Source organism: Calliopsis andreniformis, chromosome 3 (genome assembly GCF_051401765.1).
Source record: "Calliopsis andreniformis isolate RMS-2024a chromosome 3, iyCalAndr_principal, whole genome shotgun sequence".
NCBI lineage: Eukaryota > Metazoa > Arthropoda > Insecta > Hymenoptera > Andrenidae > Calliopsis > Calliopsis andreniformis.
The window spans coordinates 21,318,388-21,336,098 of record NC_135064.1 but is presented as its reverse complement, the minus strand read 5'-3'; the positions used below and the strand labels follow the sequence as shown (position 1 = coordinate 21,336,098).

The 17,711-nt window shown below is 39.4% G+C and overlaps 1 protein-coding gene across 5 annotated transcripts in view; it reads right to left on the bottom strand.

Moving 5' to 3' along the window:
- The window catches only part of Babo (TGF-beta receptor type-1 babo), a 42,797-nt gene that overhangs the window by 9,144 nt on the left and 15,942 nt on the right, over positions 1-17,711 (bottom strand). For 4 of the 5 annotated variants that reach the window (XM_076375578.1, XM_076375580.1, XM_076375579.1 and 1 more), the window contains exons 3-4: positions 13,069-13,220; positions 228-461 (exon numbers count right to left, since the gene is read on the bottom strand). In XM_076375578.1, coding sequence (XP_076231693.1) covers positions 228-461; positions 13,069-13,220 — 386 coding nt within the window. Of the gene's footprint in view, positions 1-227; positions 462-13,068; positions 13,221-14,389; positions 14,424-17,711 lie in introns of all 5 variants that reach the window. The other variant, XM_076375582.1, reaches the window with a different exon arrangement.

Genomic DNA, 17,711 nt, shown 5'->3' with positions numbered 1-17,711 from the left:
ATTTCAGTATCATTGAACATGATGTTTCCTACTCATAATATTAACACCTCGTACGTGAACGAATTTTTTAAGGTTCGTTAGAATACTATCGTCTTTTGTAACTTTTTAGTAAAGCAAATGCTTTAGTAATCTAATTTTTAAATGAAAATTGAACATTTTAATTTCCAAGTACTTAAAACAAACGTTCACGTGTTTCCCTGTCTATGTAGAACTTTAATTTGACCTACCTGAGCCGCTACCACTGGTCGTCATCTCCAGCATGTCCCTGATGGTGACACCATCCAGGATGGGTCGATCGGGTGCGTCTATCGAGTCATCGGGGAAGTGTCCTCCGTGTTCTCTTCTGGTCACGTGTATATGATAAATGACCATAAAAATGACGCAGAAAACGCATATTGGCAACGCTATCATCAAGGCCATTTTCCAAGTGACCCACGTCGCATCGTTGCCATTTGCTGGTACTTTTAGTAACAGATCGTCAGATTATGGTTTGCTCGTTGGCGAATGTCTCGTGCGAGATATTGCTCAGAGAAACGTGAACAACTCTATCCATGAAATTTTTCAAGTACCTAATAAATTTTCTTAATCCTTTCCCTCCTTAAAATCTAATACTACAAAGCGTTGTGGTTGCAGATAGCCAATAATTCAGAGAAAGGATTAATCTTCTCTATTTCCAAATTTGCATTTACAGCCAATCTTTCCATGAATCATAATTGGATAGAGGACACATTTCTCCAAGCAAAATATAAAAGCAGCAAAGCCAATCTTAGAAGAGACATCAAGAAACAGATTATGCGCGAAGCTAACAAAACAGGAATGCGACATGCACGAGTATCTTCGTAGAACATGCCCAATGAGGTGCATCCAAAGCATGCATGATGCAGTTTAACATACACGTGCAATTAAGTATGAGAAGGTATCAGTAAGACAGAACAAGGGACAAACCGTTTCGCAACTCGTATGCTCAATACCCGATAATAATCGGTCAAACTGTTCGTATACTTTCCAGATTAATTTGCATCAAGGAGGTAGCAAATCAGACTCGGTTACAAGTGCCTATGGTGTCAACACACAGCATCTCGATGATTCACTTTCTCCACGAGAGATCGTTTTTAACGATCTTCCTTTACCTGTTCGGTTACTGCGTGGCACGATGATGCAACCCGTGCATGTGAGTCATCGTACAGGTACAGCACACTTCTTTCGTGATCTCTAGATCATCAGATATCAAAGGACACCTTCTGCACACTAGCAGAGCGCTCGACTTACCTGGATTGTTGTTTCAGCGTGTTCGCTGAGGAGGAATCTCTTTGAACCACTCGGATGCTGTTAATTAGTTACTCCTCGTCAAAAACACACACCAACGTTAACAAGAACGGTGTTAAATTCGAGGAGTGCAATCGTTTAGAAAGGAATAAGATTACAATCGAATCGTTATGGACTCGATCCCTTTGTACTTTCACAATTTTTACATTCGAAGTAGAGAATTTGGGAGGATGAAGAGGGCTGGACTCCACCATGGGAAACGAGTGCTCGAACGAAGAATCATACATCCAGGGATTCACGAACAAGGCGATAAATTGATTCCCCAGGAGGAATTCGATGAGATGACGAGTAACGATGGGAGAAACCAGTCGCAGGCGAATATGATTTCGCGATGAAAAGCCTAATAGAAATTGGGAAGACCTTGGGAGGGACTTGTACCTTGCTGACGTTTTAATATTAGCGCCACTTTTGAGCTTGACACCCTCTACGAGTACTCAGCTCAACAAAAATTACATACTAAACACGTCTCGCTTAATTAGAAATTTTAGGTAATTATGTACGTTGATTTTATAGTTTTGGTAAATTGAGGAATACTTAGATCCTTTACAATAGTACACGATATTTCCAATATTACGAATATCCAGTGTAAGAAAGCAAAAGACCTCCATTCTCCAAGAAACAAAGGACCAACGCCTCAATTTGCCACGTGAATTCGATCACAAAGTTCCCGAAGATTAAATGCCACACGAAACCACTGCTCTTTTGCCCTCAAACGGCGCGAAATGGAACAGAAGTGTGAAACAAGCCTCTCCGAGCTCTCTGATCTTTTTCATCGATTAGTGTCTCGAACGAGTCGTTCTAAGAGGATATCGGGAGGAAAACGGTCGTCGCGAACGTTGTTAGCGAGTGTATCGAAACAAATCGTTGCAGTGAAAACGCGCATCAATAACTAGCTCTCCCCCTGGATTTAACAGAGCCCGTATAACCGATGAGATACCGCTTTCGATACGTTCCATCATCCCTCCGTCAATACCGCGCGAATACGCCTCGTTACTCTGTGCAACATCGCCCTGTCGTCCATTTTATTTGCGCTTGCCGAACGTTGCTTCTCTCGTATTCTGTGTGTTCGCTTTCCTGCGTCTATTATGCTTATACGATGAATATTTGCCAAAGACGAAGCACCGATGGCCTCGACTATGCGAGACTAGAATGAAATCAATCGCACTTTTTCGCTGAAAGGAATACGAGAGAAGAGCGTAGAAGCTCTTTCTGTGGTGAATTAATATCTACGTTCTTCAGTGAGATGTAGATTCTGTGATATGTTGCTTCTGAGGACACTGTTATGTAAGTCTAAGTTGGAAGAGCTATCGGAGGTGATGACACTAGTTGACTGCTATTGTGATACAGTGATTTTAGTTTTATTTAAACCTCTTTTTAATTGGGGATCGTGGCAGAGTATTTGGATGCCGAACTGAACTATAAATAAAGTATTAAGGTTTCCAGATGGCAGCAAATGAGCGAAATAGATACATTAGAACTGAGAGATTAAGAAATATTAGCTTCATTCGATCCTTCGTGACATTCTTTTACGCTAAGCGGATTCGCTAGATCCCATTAGTGCTTGGGGGATATTATCTATTTGACCTAACTACTTTTCTTCATCGAGAAATATTGGAGTTCGTAAATGTAGAAATCCAAGACCAAAAATATTTACGGTAAAAAGTACTTGACTGTTTTTTTCCAAGTCTCTAAAAAATATGAAAATTCTTGTTAATTAAATATTGACTCTATTGTTTCCTCAAAATTTAAATCCAAATATTTCATTAAAACCATGCTAAGCAAACTTGCTTCGATATTTAGATATGGGAGGATACATGCTAAAGAAAGAGCGTCACCTTGAAACATTTTTAGCTTATTTCGGTTTGGGGCGTTCGTATTCCATTTAGACAAGTGTGCAACCAACTTGAGACCTTATGATTCTACTATTCCGTTGATAGGATGTTTTTACAACATCGTTGCCGTAATAAGAGTCCATATAGATATGTATCCCACTACGAAGGTTCCTCTCATCGCGATGAAACGGAAAGACGTATCAACGATTTTATAGCAACTTGTCTTCAATTTCGCATCGCGTGGTATTCTGATATTTCTCTCGACATGGATACTACGTTTCCAGTAATTCATTAGATATTCATGAACACAATCTATGTATTCTAAAAAGTTTCCAAAGCAAGTAATCGATAGATCTACATTACACATCGTAGCTATTAATCCTTATTCGTGTTCATCTCTCTGTAAATGATGGAAGCCAATATTTACATTTATAAAGTATTTTCTGTTGCTTATCATAGTTAACTAAACACAAGTTGAATCAACATCAAACAGCTGCCCGATACGAAAAATCTGGATAATCCTACTCTACGATTACATCCTATCAATAAACCGAATTATGCATTCAGTGTTATGAATATGCATTTCTACAGTGGCCTGATCATTCATAGACATTATCACGCCACGGAAACGCACAAAAATTCCATAAATCAATGCAGTGGAACGTATCGCTGTCTATATTTAGACCATGCCCAACAGAGAAACGCAATGAGCAAACTTTTAATCGTCTTTTGAGGGACATTGACATGAGACTGCTCCAATTCTGCTGACAAGCGGCGATCTCGAGTTTCGCCGCGCGAACAATTACTTGACACGTAAGAATCTCCGATTTCTGATACACACAATAACCAGTGCACTATTTACCTATGGATAAACGTAACCGAAATTAAGGTTCATTCCTTGCTAATGGTGCCTGCGCAATAAACAATTAAATAAGATCATTGCGCTTGCAATTCCAACACGCTTGGGATGAAATACCACGAATAATTCCTCTCTGCAATCGCGACAAATGTACTTTCTAATCTGCCTCGAAAGTATCACGAGTATAAATACTTCGAATACAAAATTCGTTGCACTTGCTTGAAGAAGTTAAACACGAATGCATAATTAAATCTGCGGCTGATTTTTCACGATTCTTCGATTCAGAAATTATTTTACTTTATATAGTACAGTAGACATGAGTGACAAGTCTGTGAGCTTATTGAGGTATAAATAAAGCTTTCGAAAACAAAAATAATTTAGAATTTAAAATTGAAGATTAATATTTCTTTTCTTTTTCTCCAAATTCCACATTATTAGTTCTGCGAAATGGAAATGTGATAAATGTAGAAGAAACTATGTTGGAATACCTATGTAATATTATAAAATAATGTATATGTAAACAGTGATAAAGTTTTAGCCACTTAATTTGCGTGACGTAGTTCCTAGGCGTGGCATGCCGCAAAGTGGAAGAATACTCCGCCTCCAACAGTAATTCTACTCAATCTAATTAATCGAATTTCTAGAAATTTTGTCTGGAACCGCTTGCTTAACGGAACATAAGGTGAATGACTTAATGCCCAAGGGCTTAAAAGGTCAAATGTTCCAGTAAGTGGACAACTTAAAAATTCAAATAGGTACTGACACTGAAATTGCATCCCAGTTGCAAAAAACACTATTTTATATTACTTTTTCTTTTAATTCGGTGTATTAGAATTTAAGCTTAATATTAAATAAAATTAGCTTTAGTGTTCAGGTACTGGAACATTCGTTTTACGTAATTCACGATTCTTCAAACTCAGTCTACTTCTTCCAACTAAAATTGAAAAAGAGGGAAGTTGCTATTCTTCACTCCTGAATGCAGTCGAAACTTCACTGTTCCTTCAACGTGGCTGAACTCTTTGAACAGCCAGCATACAGGAGTCTGCACGCGTGTGCACAATCCTGGAAGCCGCAGCGAACAGCAGGCACCACGTTTATCGAGTTTTCGAGTTGCGTCGGAGTAGAATGCGATTACCGACTGCAAGCGCATAAATTCGGCATTATCTTATCCGTGAGCAGCTTACAAGGCGTATATTATCAAAGCTGGCCCTCTCCTCTTCTGTAAACAGATGTAGATGATACACAATCTCCTAGACCGATTGTGACACCATAAAACTGCAAACCCTCGACGAAATCGTGGGCCACGGTTTAAAATATGACGCGTGAACGCGCGCACTGATAAGACCAGCATCGATTGCAAAATGCGCGAACATCACGTGTTCAGCGGGTAACGAACCGGAAGGGGATCATGTTATTCAATGCATCGAGTCAATTCGATGCGACGTCATTAACGTAACTACGACTGAATCGATAAGTTCAAGATTGGAGAACAGTGTGAGTATTTTTATAAAAATAGTTTCTATAATGGAAAATACGTCCATTGAACAGAAATATGTGTGTTGTACCAAATTCAGAAAAAAAATATTCATTTTAATAAATATCCCGAAAAACAACATATCTATCGTAGTAAGTATTTCTAGACGATAATTAAAAAACTTGTTAAGTACTAAAAGGGTTGATACACTCTAGCTCTGGAATCTAGGTGTGTAAAATGCACAGAATTGCAAGTTGAGATCAAGCATCTCAAAAAATAGTTCTTGAACCTGCATTTTTCTTCAACTCACCGATTCGATTGATTGAAGCATCGTAGGAAAACGTTTATCGTGACTCCAGAGAGCACATTTTGTAACAAGGAAGAGTCCTTCCCTCCAGCTGACGGTTTTTGGATCACGTGAAACTCCTGCGAGAGAATCTGAGCGGGCTAGAGCAGGGTAAAGCAGATTAGAGCGGGTTGCAGCGGATCGTAGGAGATTAAAGCAAGTTGGGGCGGATTCGAGCAGACTGCAGGGGGTTCAAACAAGATGGAACAGGTTCAAGTAGATTGGAACTGATTGAAGCGAGCCGAAGTGGGCTGGAGTGGATTGGAACAAATCGAAGTACAGTGGAATGGGTCCGAGCCAGTTGGGGAACGTTCAAATGTCACGTATTTAGGGGAGGTTCAACAGTGGTCACTTGAAAATTATGAACAAATTATCGCGGAGCACAGGTGATCCAAGTATCTCTGGAGGGTTCATGAAAGTTTCTAGATCGGGGTGTAGAATCTCTGGAAATCGTTACCTTGATCTCCAGCAGAATTGGAGCAGAGTTAAATTACATTCGTTTATATATTTGTATTTTTCTATATGTTAATCTCCTATAATAATATTTCTCAAGTACTTACTTGTACAATTTACTTAAATTCTAAGAACCAATACTTGAATCGGTAGATCATTGATTTCTCATTTGTTTCTGCATTCTGTATTCAGATACAGTTACTTCACAGCAACGATTTATTACGTTTTTCCGCAGATTACAAAAAGATTTCACAGAAGAGAAAAATAACATACAAATTGTTCGAGAATTAGAGATAGAAGTAAGAAGGTAATAATGTCACACGAAGAGACAAGTAAAAAATATGAAATCAAAGTTGTTGGTACCATGGTTCGTTTTCCAGAAAATTGACTTTAAAATTTAGTCGAGTACACGTGCACTGAAGTATAATTTTAGGCGCGTGAGGGATAGGTCGGAATCAGAAGAATGCGTCTACTCTACATGTGTACTCTGCAGTGGAGGCAGAAACAGTGATCAGACAGCGAGTGTTTCTCTTCTCCTGTGTGACCCTCAGGCGCCTAACTTGTGGCTTGGTACAGGCGTACTCGGTTCAGGGACTGACTCAACTTTCTGGAAATCGAAGCGCTACATTAACAAACTTTACGTTTTTCTATATGTTCCACGTAATTTTTCATATAAATAGAATCACCACATTTCCTCTTCCAACGTCGATTCTCATAATAAGTATCTTTTCTCACCTTTTACGAAATGAAGAATAACCACAGATCGATATAAAATAAATACTACATACTATATTAATTTTTCCACGCGAATTAATTGAAGTGGACGACGAAGAGATTCAATAAACAGAGGTTTTATTAATCTTGTATTGCGTGATCAGCAGAGAATGCATTAAGAGTAAATCTCAATGATAATAATCACTTCATCAGATCATAAATTATATCTTAAAATAATCACCTGAAAAAGAGCAACCTTTATTAATTCGGAAGAGACTGATACCACAACAACCACAGAAGTGTAAAGATAAAATTCAGTTGAATTAAAACGACACGCGCAAATCTAGACAAATCACGCGATTCATTTGCGAAAGACGGTGCTATCGCAACGTGAACAGAACGTATCGTCGAGTTATGCAATGGAGCAGCGGCCTCATATAATAGCAATAAAAAAAATATCGCGTTTCAGCAGACGAAGAGAATACGACGGCGCGCAAGACAACAAAACGCGAATAGCCAATCGCGTCATGTTACTTTCATGTGTTATGTCAGCTCGGTACAGGCGAGACACGCGTGATGAGACATAAACAACGTGTACACGGGGATAAGACAAAGAGAAAGATAAAAACGTATGACAGGGATGATCTAGCCCAGACAATTCACAAAAAGCATCGAAAGTCGATAATTCAAAGCCCGATAGTTCTGTTTTCTGCCTCTTTCAATAATCTTATCGCGCCAGTCATTCCAAGGTCGTCGTTGCAAAGATTTGTGTGATTCAGCTCATTGTGTAATTCTCAATTAGTGTAATTTCGATGAATACGCGAATAAGAAGTGTACCAATACTGTTATTCTTCGCTCATGAAATTTCACGCGCCGAGTATGCCATAGAATGGATTACCACTGCCAAGGAAATATGCCTCGATTAATATGCATTAATTCATTTCAATTTTTCCTTGTTTCGACATCGAACGTGTAGATTTCTGTTTGCAATTTTAATGATTCGACTACCAAAAAGGTGCAGCGTCATTCGCTTTGTGGGAGAGCTGGGTGCTCATAGTATCGAAACATTTATGGAAAAGAAGTGCATATCTGCATTTGCAAAAATGTTTGACCGAGCACTCCTTTCAATTTTAATGCAGTTCTCATGTACCAATTGAATCGGAGGATCGAAGAATATTACGAGTCTAAAATCGGCCATTTCGAAATAATTTGAAAACCGCGTATCAGTCGTCAACTAACGAAAGATCGACCTTGGAAGGAAGCGCTTGACGGGCGGAAGCTGTACCTCGTCCGAGGTAACTGGCGGCTCGATAGTATGGCCCACCTCTAGACTTGCGAGGGGGTAAAGAGAGCCTTAGGTCGCGATTGCAGTAGTCGGCGTGGCCGCAGCAGGCGACCACGTATTCCTCGTCGTCCCGACCGCGTAGCGTGCTATTCGTGTCGCACCAGATCGAGTACTCGGGCGCTGGGAAGAAGTCCTTCTTATCGTAACACCTGAGAACAATTCGCAATGACGGAGTACACCATCTTGGGACAGACGCCTCTTGAGAAAGGACCCCGTGGGACTCCCTATCTTCCCTCGCCTCGAAGTGGCCCGCGACGAGAGGGATCCGCGGATAACGAAGAGCTTAATGGTATCTCGTCGACTGGCAAACGATTTTCGTTTTCTGTTTCCTCTAATCTCCCCTTTTCTTACCCTTTCTTGTCTTCGTTTTTCTCTATTATTTTGTACCCCGTCGAATCGATTACGGTTTAATCGAGCAGAAACGCGTCATCGTGTAGCCCGCGTATTGTAAATAAATTACGGCCAGCCCCAGCTGGTCTGCAGTTCTTTTCTCCTTCGTTTTTTCACTTTGTCGCGCGCCGTGATAAATTACTCTTATTACGAGGTTATAAATTCGCGAGGGCACCAGCGGCGGAATAACAGGCACGCCGAGATAAGCCTGGGAATTAATCATTAATAACTCTCTCTCTCTGCAACATTCTGGCGTGCGCGCGCGCGCAGCGATCGGGCCCATGTTTCGGCTCGTTTTTTCTTTCTGAGTAATTTGCCCTCGCGAGACTGTATTATAATGTCGTTATCTCGAGTCCCCTCGGGGACGCGTTATTGTATTAAATTGCTTTGTTTTTCCAGGGGAAAGCGACTGGAAATTCTGATCACAAATGATTGACCCTTCGAGAGTGTGGCCTTCATTTGAACCAACATATTCCACTCAATAAAATTGCTTTGTAATAACCACTTGCAGACATAAAATCGGGAACTCGGTGTATTTATAATCTGGGACAAGAGATTTCTTACGAAATTTCGCTTTTAAAAAAGAATAATTCAAGGCTTGAATTTCTGTTTCGGGAATTTAAAAATACTTTGCTGATACTTGTGGTTGATTTAACATTAAATAAATTATTGAGAGTGTTTAAAATTAAAATTGAGTGAGAATAATTCGAGGCTGAAACTTGACACTCGTGTAATTATCGAAAGGCTCAGTGTAACATAATCCAATTTTTTAATGTCTTCCAATTTCATAAGCAATCGCGCAACAAGATACCATTAAGCATAAAATATTTATGTTATAATTAAGAGTACCGTAAAATTGTTCGCAGGTCTCTGATACCGAGTATATCGACTACTGAAAATAAGGATTATAGTCCTCGAGATGAACTATGTACATAGATAGTTGTACTAGTGCCTATATACAAGGTTCTCTGAGGTACGAATCGTTAAATTTTCCATTAAATCAAGAGTAACCATTAACTCAATCGTGTACCGTGCTGATTGCCTCCTTTGCTTCCGCGAATCTCTTGATAAGCAGAGTTCACGACAGCGAAGGAACTATATATAGAGAGAGATTAAATCAGAAGGGCGTGTAGAAATGAGAATAGCTACAGCTGCTAAGACGAAGCGTGGGTGCAAGATTTCTTTCTGATTTGCAAATTTTAAAGATAACAGACTCAGTCAGCTTAAATGAACTAATTATTCAATGTGAACTTTATTAATGTTACTGTTTATAATTTTGGAACTACGTTTTACAAACTGCGTTTACAATAGTATGAGTAAAGCAAAATTTTTTTTTCAAAATGTCCTCCCTTTCCAAGATTTATTCAAAGGTAATCATTAAGTTACAGATAGAAGTTTCAAAATCTTGCACCAATTCTTCGAGTACTGAACAACTATTGACTAGAATCGATTAATGCGTGTAATCTAGCGGATTTATATACAAAAGGATAAAAAAGGAGAGGGAAATCTAAAGGACTAACGGAGCATATATCTAAAGCTTCTTTTCTACAAGAAATTGAAAGAAAATATTTACAAAAGATGTCCTTTTTGAAAGGATCTGTTTACCAATGTCACTACTGTGTATCTACTTTCGTTAGAGAGTGCAGAGAGGAGAGATACGGCAACATGCTACCGGTGCTTTCCAAGTTCACTCAGGAGGACTTCCGGTCCCCCTCGAGCACTTGTAAAGAGAAAAAGAAAAATACAGGAGGAGAGTACCTTGAAGTAACTAGAACCTCCATAGGTGGCAAATATTTTCACGCTGTCTTTTGTCCCGAAATAGAATGTCTAATATCTTATCAATTGATATTTGAAAAAAAGTTACCCATATTTTAATTTTCGCAATTCAAAAGTATATGCAACTTAAAATACAAGTTAAAATAATTTACTAAACGTTAAATTTACTAAATTAAAAAAAATTCGAATATTAGTGCATATAACCGACTGTGCCACAATAAAAAAGCAGAAAATAGGCATCAAAATGAAAAGAATTATCGAGAATTGGACGATGCAAAAATAATAGGAACTACACTATCGACCAATACACGTATAACACAGAATTTTAAAGCTATGAATTCATTCCCATTTGCATTATTCCTGAAGTAAGAAGCTATTTTAATTAAAAAAGAATTCAATTCTATGATTAAATTCAATGATTTAATTCCAATTACTAATTAACAGAATATTTGATTCAAAAAAAACTTAATCATCGTTACGAATGAATTCTAGTTATTTCACTGCAAGTGACCGAATTGCATTTCCACGTATTAAATTGCGCAAAAACGAATTCTAACCCCTCTAAAAGTTCTCAAAGAGTAAGCTATCGCAGTAGAACGATCCAATTCTCGCGTGTCGGCAACAAAAATCCTCGCAGGGATCGCATATGCCTCGCATCGTGACACGAATCGGAAGTGGACGAAGTGACACGGTCCTGTGTATCGTGTTTTATCGAACAAGAGGGACACGCAGTGAAATCGGAAAGGGAGAAACGCGGATCTGAGAGAGAGCGCGCGCGCAAATAGTGCATTAATGCATCGTATGCACCGTGTAGCGACGAAGCATCGCTGCAGCCAGCGGCTTTCTACTCCCGGAGCAATATGATTCGCGAGCTACTGTCGAACCTATACGACTCACGTGACCAAACGAGCATTCATCGTGACGTTCTGTGAACCAATTATATAGATACAGGATGTATCAGAAAAGGGGTACAAAACCTGTAAAGAGTAAAAAAAATCGATACTTTTGGAGGATAGGTTCTGGACACAAAGACAGTGGAAAAAGTTCAAGTTTGTAGTTACACAATAATTCATATTGCCTAAAACGTTGGTCCATTCCTTACCTGCAGGATGAGCTATTCCCTTTTAGATCCTACTAGGGCTAGAGTATATTCTAATCCTTTAACCTTTTCGGTACTAAGCACTAATATACAGGATGAGTTACGCATTTGTATCACCTGAATTTTCTTGTGAACTATTTGTTGTATAAAAAATGTTTCAAATGAAAATTGCTTGGTACACTCCTCTCGATAACAAACAACTTTCATTTGAAACACTTTTTCACACAACAAATAGTTTACAAGAAAATTCAGGTGATACAGTCGCGTGACTCACCCTGTATATTAAGACGCTCATTGCCCATCTGAAACGACGAACCGTTCCTAAACTGCCAGCCGCGCAGCTCACTCTAATTGAAACATGGACCTCACACGCGATAGTGCGTGGCCGGCTGCTTGGGAAACGATCTTCATCACGCACTATCGCGTGATGGGCAGCAAACGTATTAACAAATTTATCCGCGGTACTGAAAAGTTTAAATACGTGAAACACGGTAGATTAGAAGACATCTTAAAAGAAGTATCACACAAGTACAATATAAAATAGTGAATAACTAAAAAACTAAGCCTTTTTGGAAACATATGCACATGAATTTCTTCATTGCCTTCGTGCCTAGAGTCTGTCCTCCAAAAACGTCCCACGTATTCTGACACGCCCTGTATACACGCATACGTCGAAAGACACAGACGAACAGAGATTTGAGTGCGACAGAACGAAAGAGGAATAAGAGCATGTGAGCGAAACGTGTGCGAGGAAGGCGCAAAGAGCGTTAACGTAACTGTAGGCCACGGCACAATGCACAAATCTGCGTGGAAAGGGGAAATAAAGAGATAGAGAGAACGGTTGCGATCAGCGGGCGTTTATTGACATAATAAATATGCAACGAAATATATATAGTGCACGTATACATGTATATGCAACGGAGTGTACGCGCAGAGGTAACGATCGTTAACGATCTCTTCGTTTTTGCTTGCGCGCACACGCAGAGAGGCGCTCGCGATGGCGAAAGGATTGGAACAGCACGAGGCGGTGCGGAAAGCCTTCGCGGAACGAAGAATAATTGTTCCCAGGATTGAATCGGTAACGACGGAATAATTATATCAAAGAAAAAGCATCGGCGGAAAAACGCGGAGGATAGCTCAACAGCATGAAAATTTAATTGCTACTTCAATTAAAGTAAGATGCTCTCCGACAATATATTACAGGAACATACATATATGTACAATAGATGTAAAAAGAACGACAGCAATTTTCTTCATTCTACATGGAGATCGATGGTCTGCAGAATAAAGAAAACGTTCCAGAGAAATAGCGAAATAAAAATAAGAGAAGATAATAAGAGATAGGACAGAGAATTTCAAGCTGGAAAAAATAATAAGAGTTCAAGAAAGTGTGGTGCAGCAAAAGCCTGAGCCACCTGCAGAGTTTTCGCTACTTCCAGGTCGATGGACTGTACCTTTGATGCGAGGGTGCAGCTGAGGTTTCAGATCCCGATTGCAAAAATCCTCTTTGCAGCACTCGATGACAAAGGTCGTGTTTCGCGAGACGCTCGTCATGCAGAAGATGAGCGGCTCGGGCTGCGACGACGGCAGCTGTTTATTCACGCACCTTCAAGCCGAGTTTGCACCAATTTCAGATTAAAAAAAAAACACAAACCAACGATAACGGGGGCTGTATCGTGCTTTGGATCGCAAGGGTTACTTCGCGATAGAAATATGCCGCGAATTATGAAAATGAGCGAAGTCGAAAATCCGGAAGAGTTGAATTCATAAAATATTTTATAATAAAAATAAATGTAACAGCAAATGAGTGTTAATTAATGGTGAATTCAACTTTTTGAGATTTTTCACTCAAACCACTTTCATAATTGTGTCGGTAACTATGAAAATAACCTAAGTCAAAAATTTAGAACAGTTGAATGTATCACTTATTTAGTATTTCATCAATTTTTATTATCCACAGAATAAGTGATACATTAAACTTTTTAGATTTTCTACTTAGACCAGTTTTATAATTATAGGCACTTAAGCACAAATACCAAAGACGTTAAGAAGGACACGCATGTACGTTACTTCCGGTAGAAGTCGATTATAGGTTTCATTCAGTGGTAGAACGATCAAATAACGCTTTTCTTTCGTGTGTACCGTTTTACTTTCAAACCATGGCACGTATATCGAGGGAACTTCATCGTCCTACCAAAATTCTCTTCATATCCTGTGCACTCAATCGAAACTCGTGCATCCTGTGGTAACGCAATGTACAGCTTTCGCGGCCAAACAAGGGTATGTACATATGTAGAATAACATGTAACTGGTTTGCAGTCATTAGCGTGTGTACAATCGATCAAAAAATATCCCGCGTTACTGCCACAGATGCATCGTTCCTACCAATAGAATCGGTCGGGCAAAACCTACAATTGGCTTTGTACGGTTCGGCGTGCAACTGGTCAAATTAACGATCCATCTGTGGTGGCAACAACGCCATATGTTTTGGCCGAGTGTGCACCTGTACAGATCAGCTCGTCAGCGAGCGATACCACGGAATCAGAGTCTCGAAGAAAAGGAAATACATACTCGAGTATCGCGCGAAAGGGATCGTTGAACAAACTCGATCAAACTTCGTCAAACTTCAAGAGAGAAAATTAAATGCTGGAAGTCAAGAAACTCAAAATGGGGAAGAACTGTTAAAATTCAAAATCCAAAAAAAATAGAGGTAACAGGGGCAATGTAAACAATCTTCAACACCGTGCAACTCAACACTCGTTTGCGGTACCTGACAGTGGGGGTAGCCAGTGGTAGCGGATCGTTGGTCCTGAAATCCCTGTATATCCCTCGCGCCGAGAGACACTCGGAAAGTTTAAAAAAAGAAGAAGCAAATGTTGCATTAAACGGTACACAACGCCGCCGACATCGAGTTCCTTTTATCCAACCGCCTGGATCTCCTATTTATGTCTAGTTGATTAGTTCCAAAGGGACAAAGAGATCTGCCCCGAGAACGGTCCAGTTCTCGCAGCGTCCGGCTAAATCAAAGCAGGCACAATGTAACAAATCGAGCTTGTCACACCAAAATAGCAAAAAAAAAAAAAGGTCAAAATGAAAAACTGTAAAAAAAATTGAAAACCAAAACAAGAGGGAGCAGGATAAAAACAGACGTAGTTAGGAGCAAACGATCATCATTGCGGATGCAGTGAGATGTTAGTGGTGGTCGTTCAAACGGTGGTCAAAGTTTGTGAGGTACGAAACGAGATTTTCACAGGAAAGAGAAACATGAGAGAGGTCCAAACGATATGCAAGCGCGAGAGGATCACGACTCGTCGCGAGATACGCGTCAAGGTGATCCACAACCAGCGGTAATTCGAACGCGTTCACGATCGTGATCGCGATCACGTATGCACGAAACGACGCGATGCTGTGAAACCTCTGGCGATCGCCTGTTCTTACTAAATTTATTCAATTTAAATATACAGACTGCAATAGTTCCTCCAAAATTAAAAATGATCATACTTTCGTAAACGTAGAGGATGTTGAAGAAAAATCTAAGGCATTTTCGCGGGATTGATTTTAAAGAACAAGATAAATGATAGAAAACTTCATGTATACAGAATTAATTTTTTAATTATTTCACATTGCCTAAATTAATACCTATTTTTCGTTCATTTTTCTTCAAAAACTACATTCTTTTGCTATAACTGAATTTCTAAAATTATTTTTCATCTTCAAAGTGAACAATTTTGCAAAATTAAACTCTTTATTTCTAGGACACCCTGTATATTATCTTCCTTCAAATCAGCACCAGGAGATCTGCACTTGATCGATAATCGATTGCACCTGGAATTCACGACTCAAGTGTATATCCTTACATAGAACTCGAATCGCGAAGAAAATGAATTAAAGAAGAGGAATAATGTTCGATAATTAGCCACGATTTTTATAATTGATCTCCGGTTCGCGTGCGTAAGTACATTTACGCGTGTACACGATACGAAGTGGATAATGATCAACCATAATCGGTTAATTACTTCGTTCGGCGAAAAAGAAGGTTTTTCTCTTCCTCCAATGAACGTGGGCGCTCGTAACGTGCTTTTAAAGCATTCGTCGGTTGATTTCGGTATTCTGAACTTTATACAAACTTGACATGTACACATATCTATATTTTATTAGCGCTGTTAGCGCGTCAATATGTCAGTGGACACGTTGACGTCATTCCTTTAAATATTTTATTTTTACAAAAAATGTCTTGTTTGATTTATCTAGATCGTCTAATTATATCACTAGTTTGCGATCAAATCACATCTATTTTCTTCCTTAAAATACAATTCAGAATATTGTCATTGTAATTAATATTCTAAAAAAAGCTGGAGAAAGCTTTGAAACATTTTCAAAATTGACGTAAGAGCGTCCAAGGTCATAGAAGGAACAAACCCATCGTTGAACAAACGTTACGTTTTGCCTGGATGCGCGCAACACTTCGTTACGTGCCGTTTGCCTTAACTACACATCTTCGCGCGTTTGCACCTGCTTTATAGTCCCATTTCGTAGTCGTGAAATCGCGGGCTTCGCGCAGAATTTACATCACTGTTCAAACACAGTATTCACGCCAATTCTTTTCCGTGCTTCCGAAAACAGCGTTACACGTGTTTTCGTGCTTCCTGGAATTTCGCGAGCGAGAGATTTTATTTGTGACCAATAAATTGAACTCGACTGTAAAATTGAAATAAAGACCTCGAATTTTTTAAACTCTTTAGATCTAAATTTATCGAGTTATCGATTATCGCGTTTCGAAGTGCAGGAAATAAAGTAAGACTGCCAACTGCTGTGTGCTGACGAATTACTGCGCCCCCTTGACCCTTTTATTTTCACACCCAAGGTGCAGCTCTATTAAACTGAAAATATTTGTTTTCATCTTTTAAGTAAAATATTTCTAAAAATATTTCTGGTTCTTTTTTCTTAGATAAAACTTTTATTGCTGCACCCTGTGTATGAAAATAAAAGGAGGGAGGCACAGTCATCAGTGAGCACACAATAATTATTACCCTTACCCTATTTCATTTATGCTTCGCTGTTAACCTTCAGCTAGTGTGACGAACTTATGACTGCTATATTTTCACCATATTATTATAACACGTGTATCTATATTATTTCAACAATTACGAAGACAGTCTAAGTAACAAATCTGAAAATTTCTTTTCAAATATCACCCATTTCTGTTAACATTGTACGATACTAATACCACACTAGCTAATGGTGAACAAACATGGAATACGACCAAGAGGCTGCAATGTCGAGTGCCTCGAGAGGTGAAGAATATTTTTACCTAGTAAAATTTGAATCGAATGCAGACCTCGCGCGGCTCGATTAACCATATCGAACATGTGACCAGAGCGAATGGCTACTGTAAATTAGAAGAGGCGAACAGCCAGAGGCAAAAGAAACAACAAACATGAGCACCTACGATACCCGACTACCGCAAGGAATGCAGTTAATGACCTCGTTAGGAAGTTCGTTATTACGCCTGTTTTCGCGGTTAGCCATAAGAAAAGAGACGGGAGGTGCGCGCGAGAGCTTAACTTCGCGCGTTCGTGTGCAGTTTCGAGGTGGGTGTGGGCGTACGTATGCAGATTAGCGAGCGAATAGAAATATTCCCGTGGAAACGGCTCCTCCGCCGCTAGACGAAAAACAAACGAGTTTATTCAAACTTCCGAATAGGGGAGATACACGTTGCTCGTGATCGAGGAGAAAAATTCGAATCGATTAAAGGGCAAAGCCGCGATGAAAGTTATCACGATAATGTGATCCGCGATAAAATCCAGGTGGTATCGGGCTGGAAAGTTCTGCTCGCTTTTCTTCGGCTTCGTGATCGCTCTATTTTTAAAATCCTTCGTTTGCTATGCTTCCGTTGCAGCAGTGGGATTAATAGCGTTTCGGATTTTTCTCGAATTCGTAAGATATTGGAGAAGTGCAAATTTTAGAAAAAAAATTTTTATTATACTAACGATATTTTCAGGTTTATTGATATCACTATGATAAATATAAAGAAAAAATAGAGCAAAAAAGTTTATTCCTTAACTTCGTTTAAATTCGTTATTCCCCAGATTAGGTA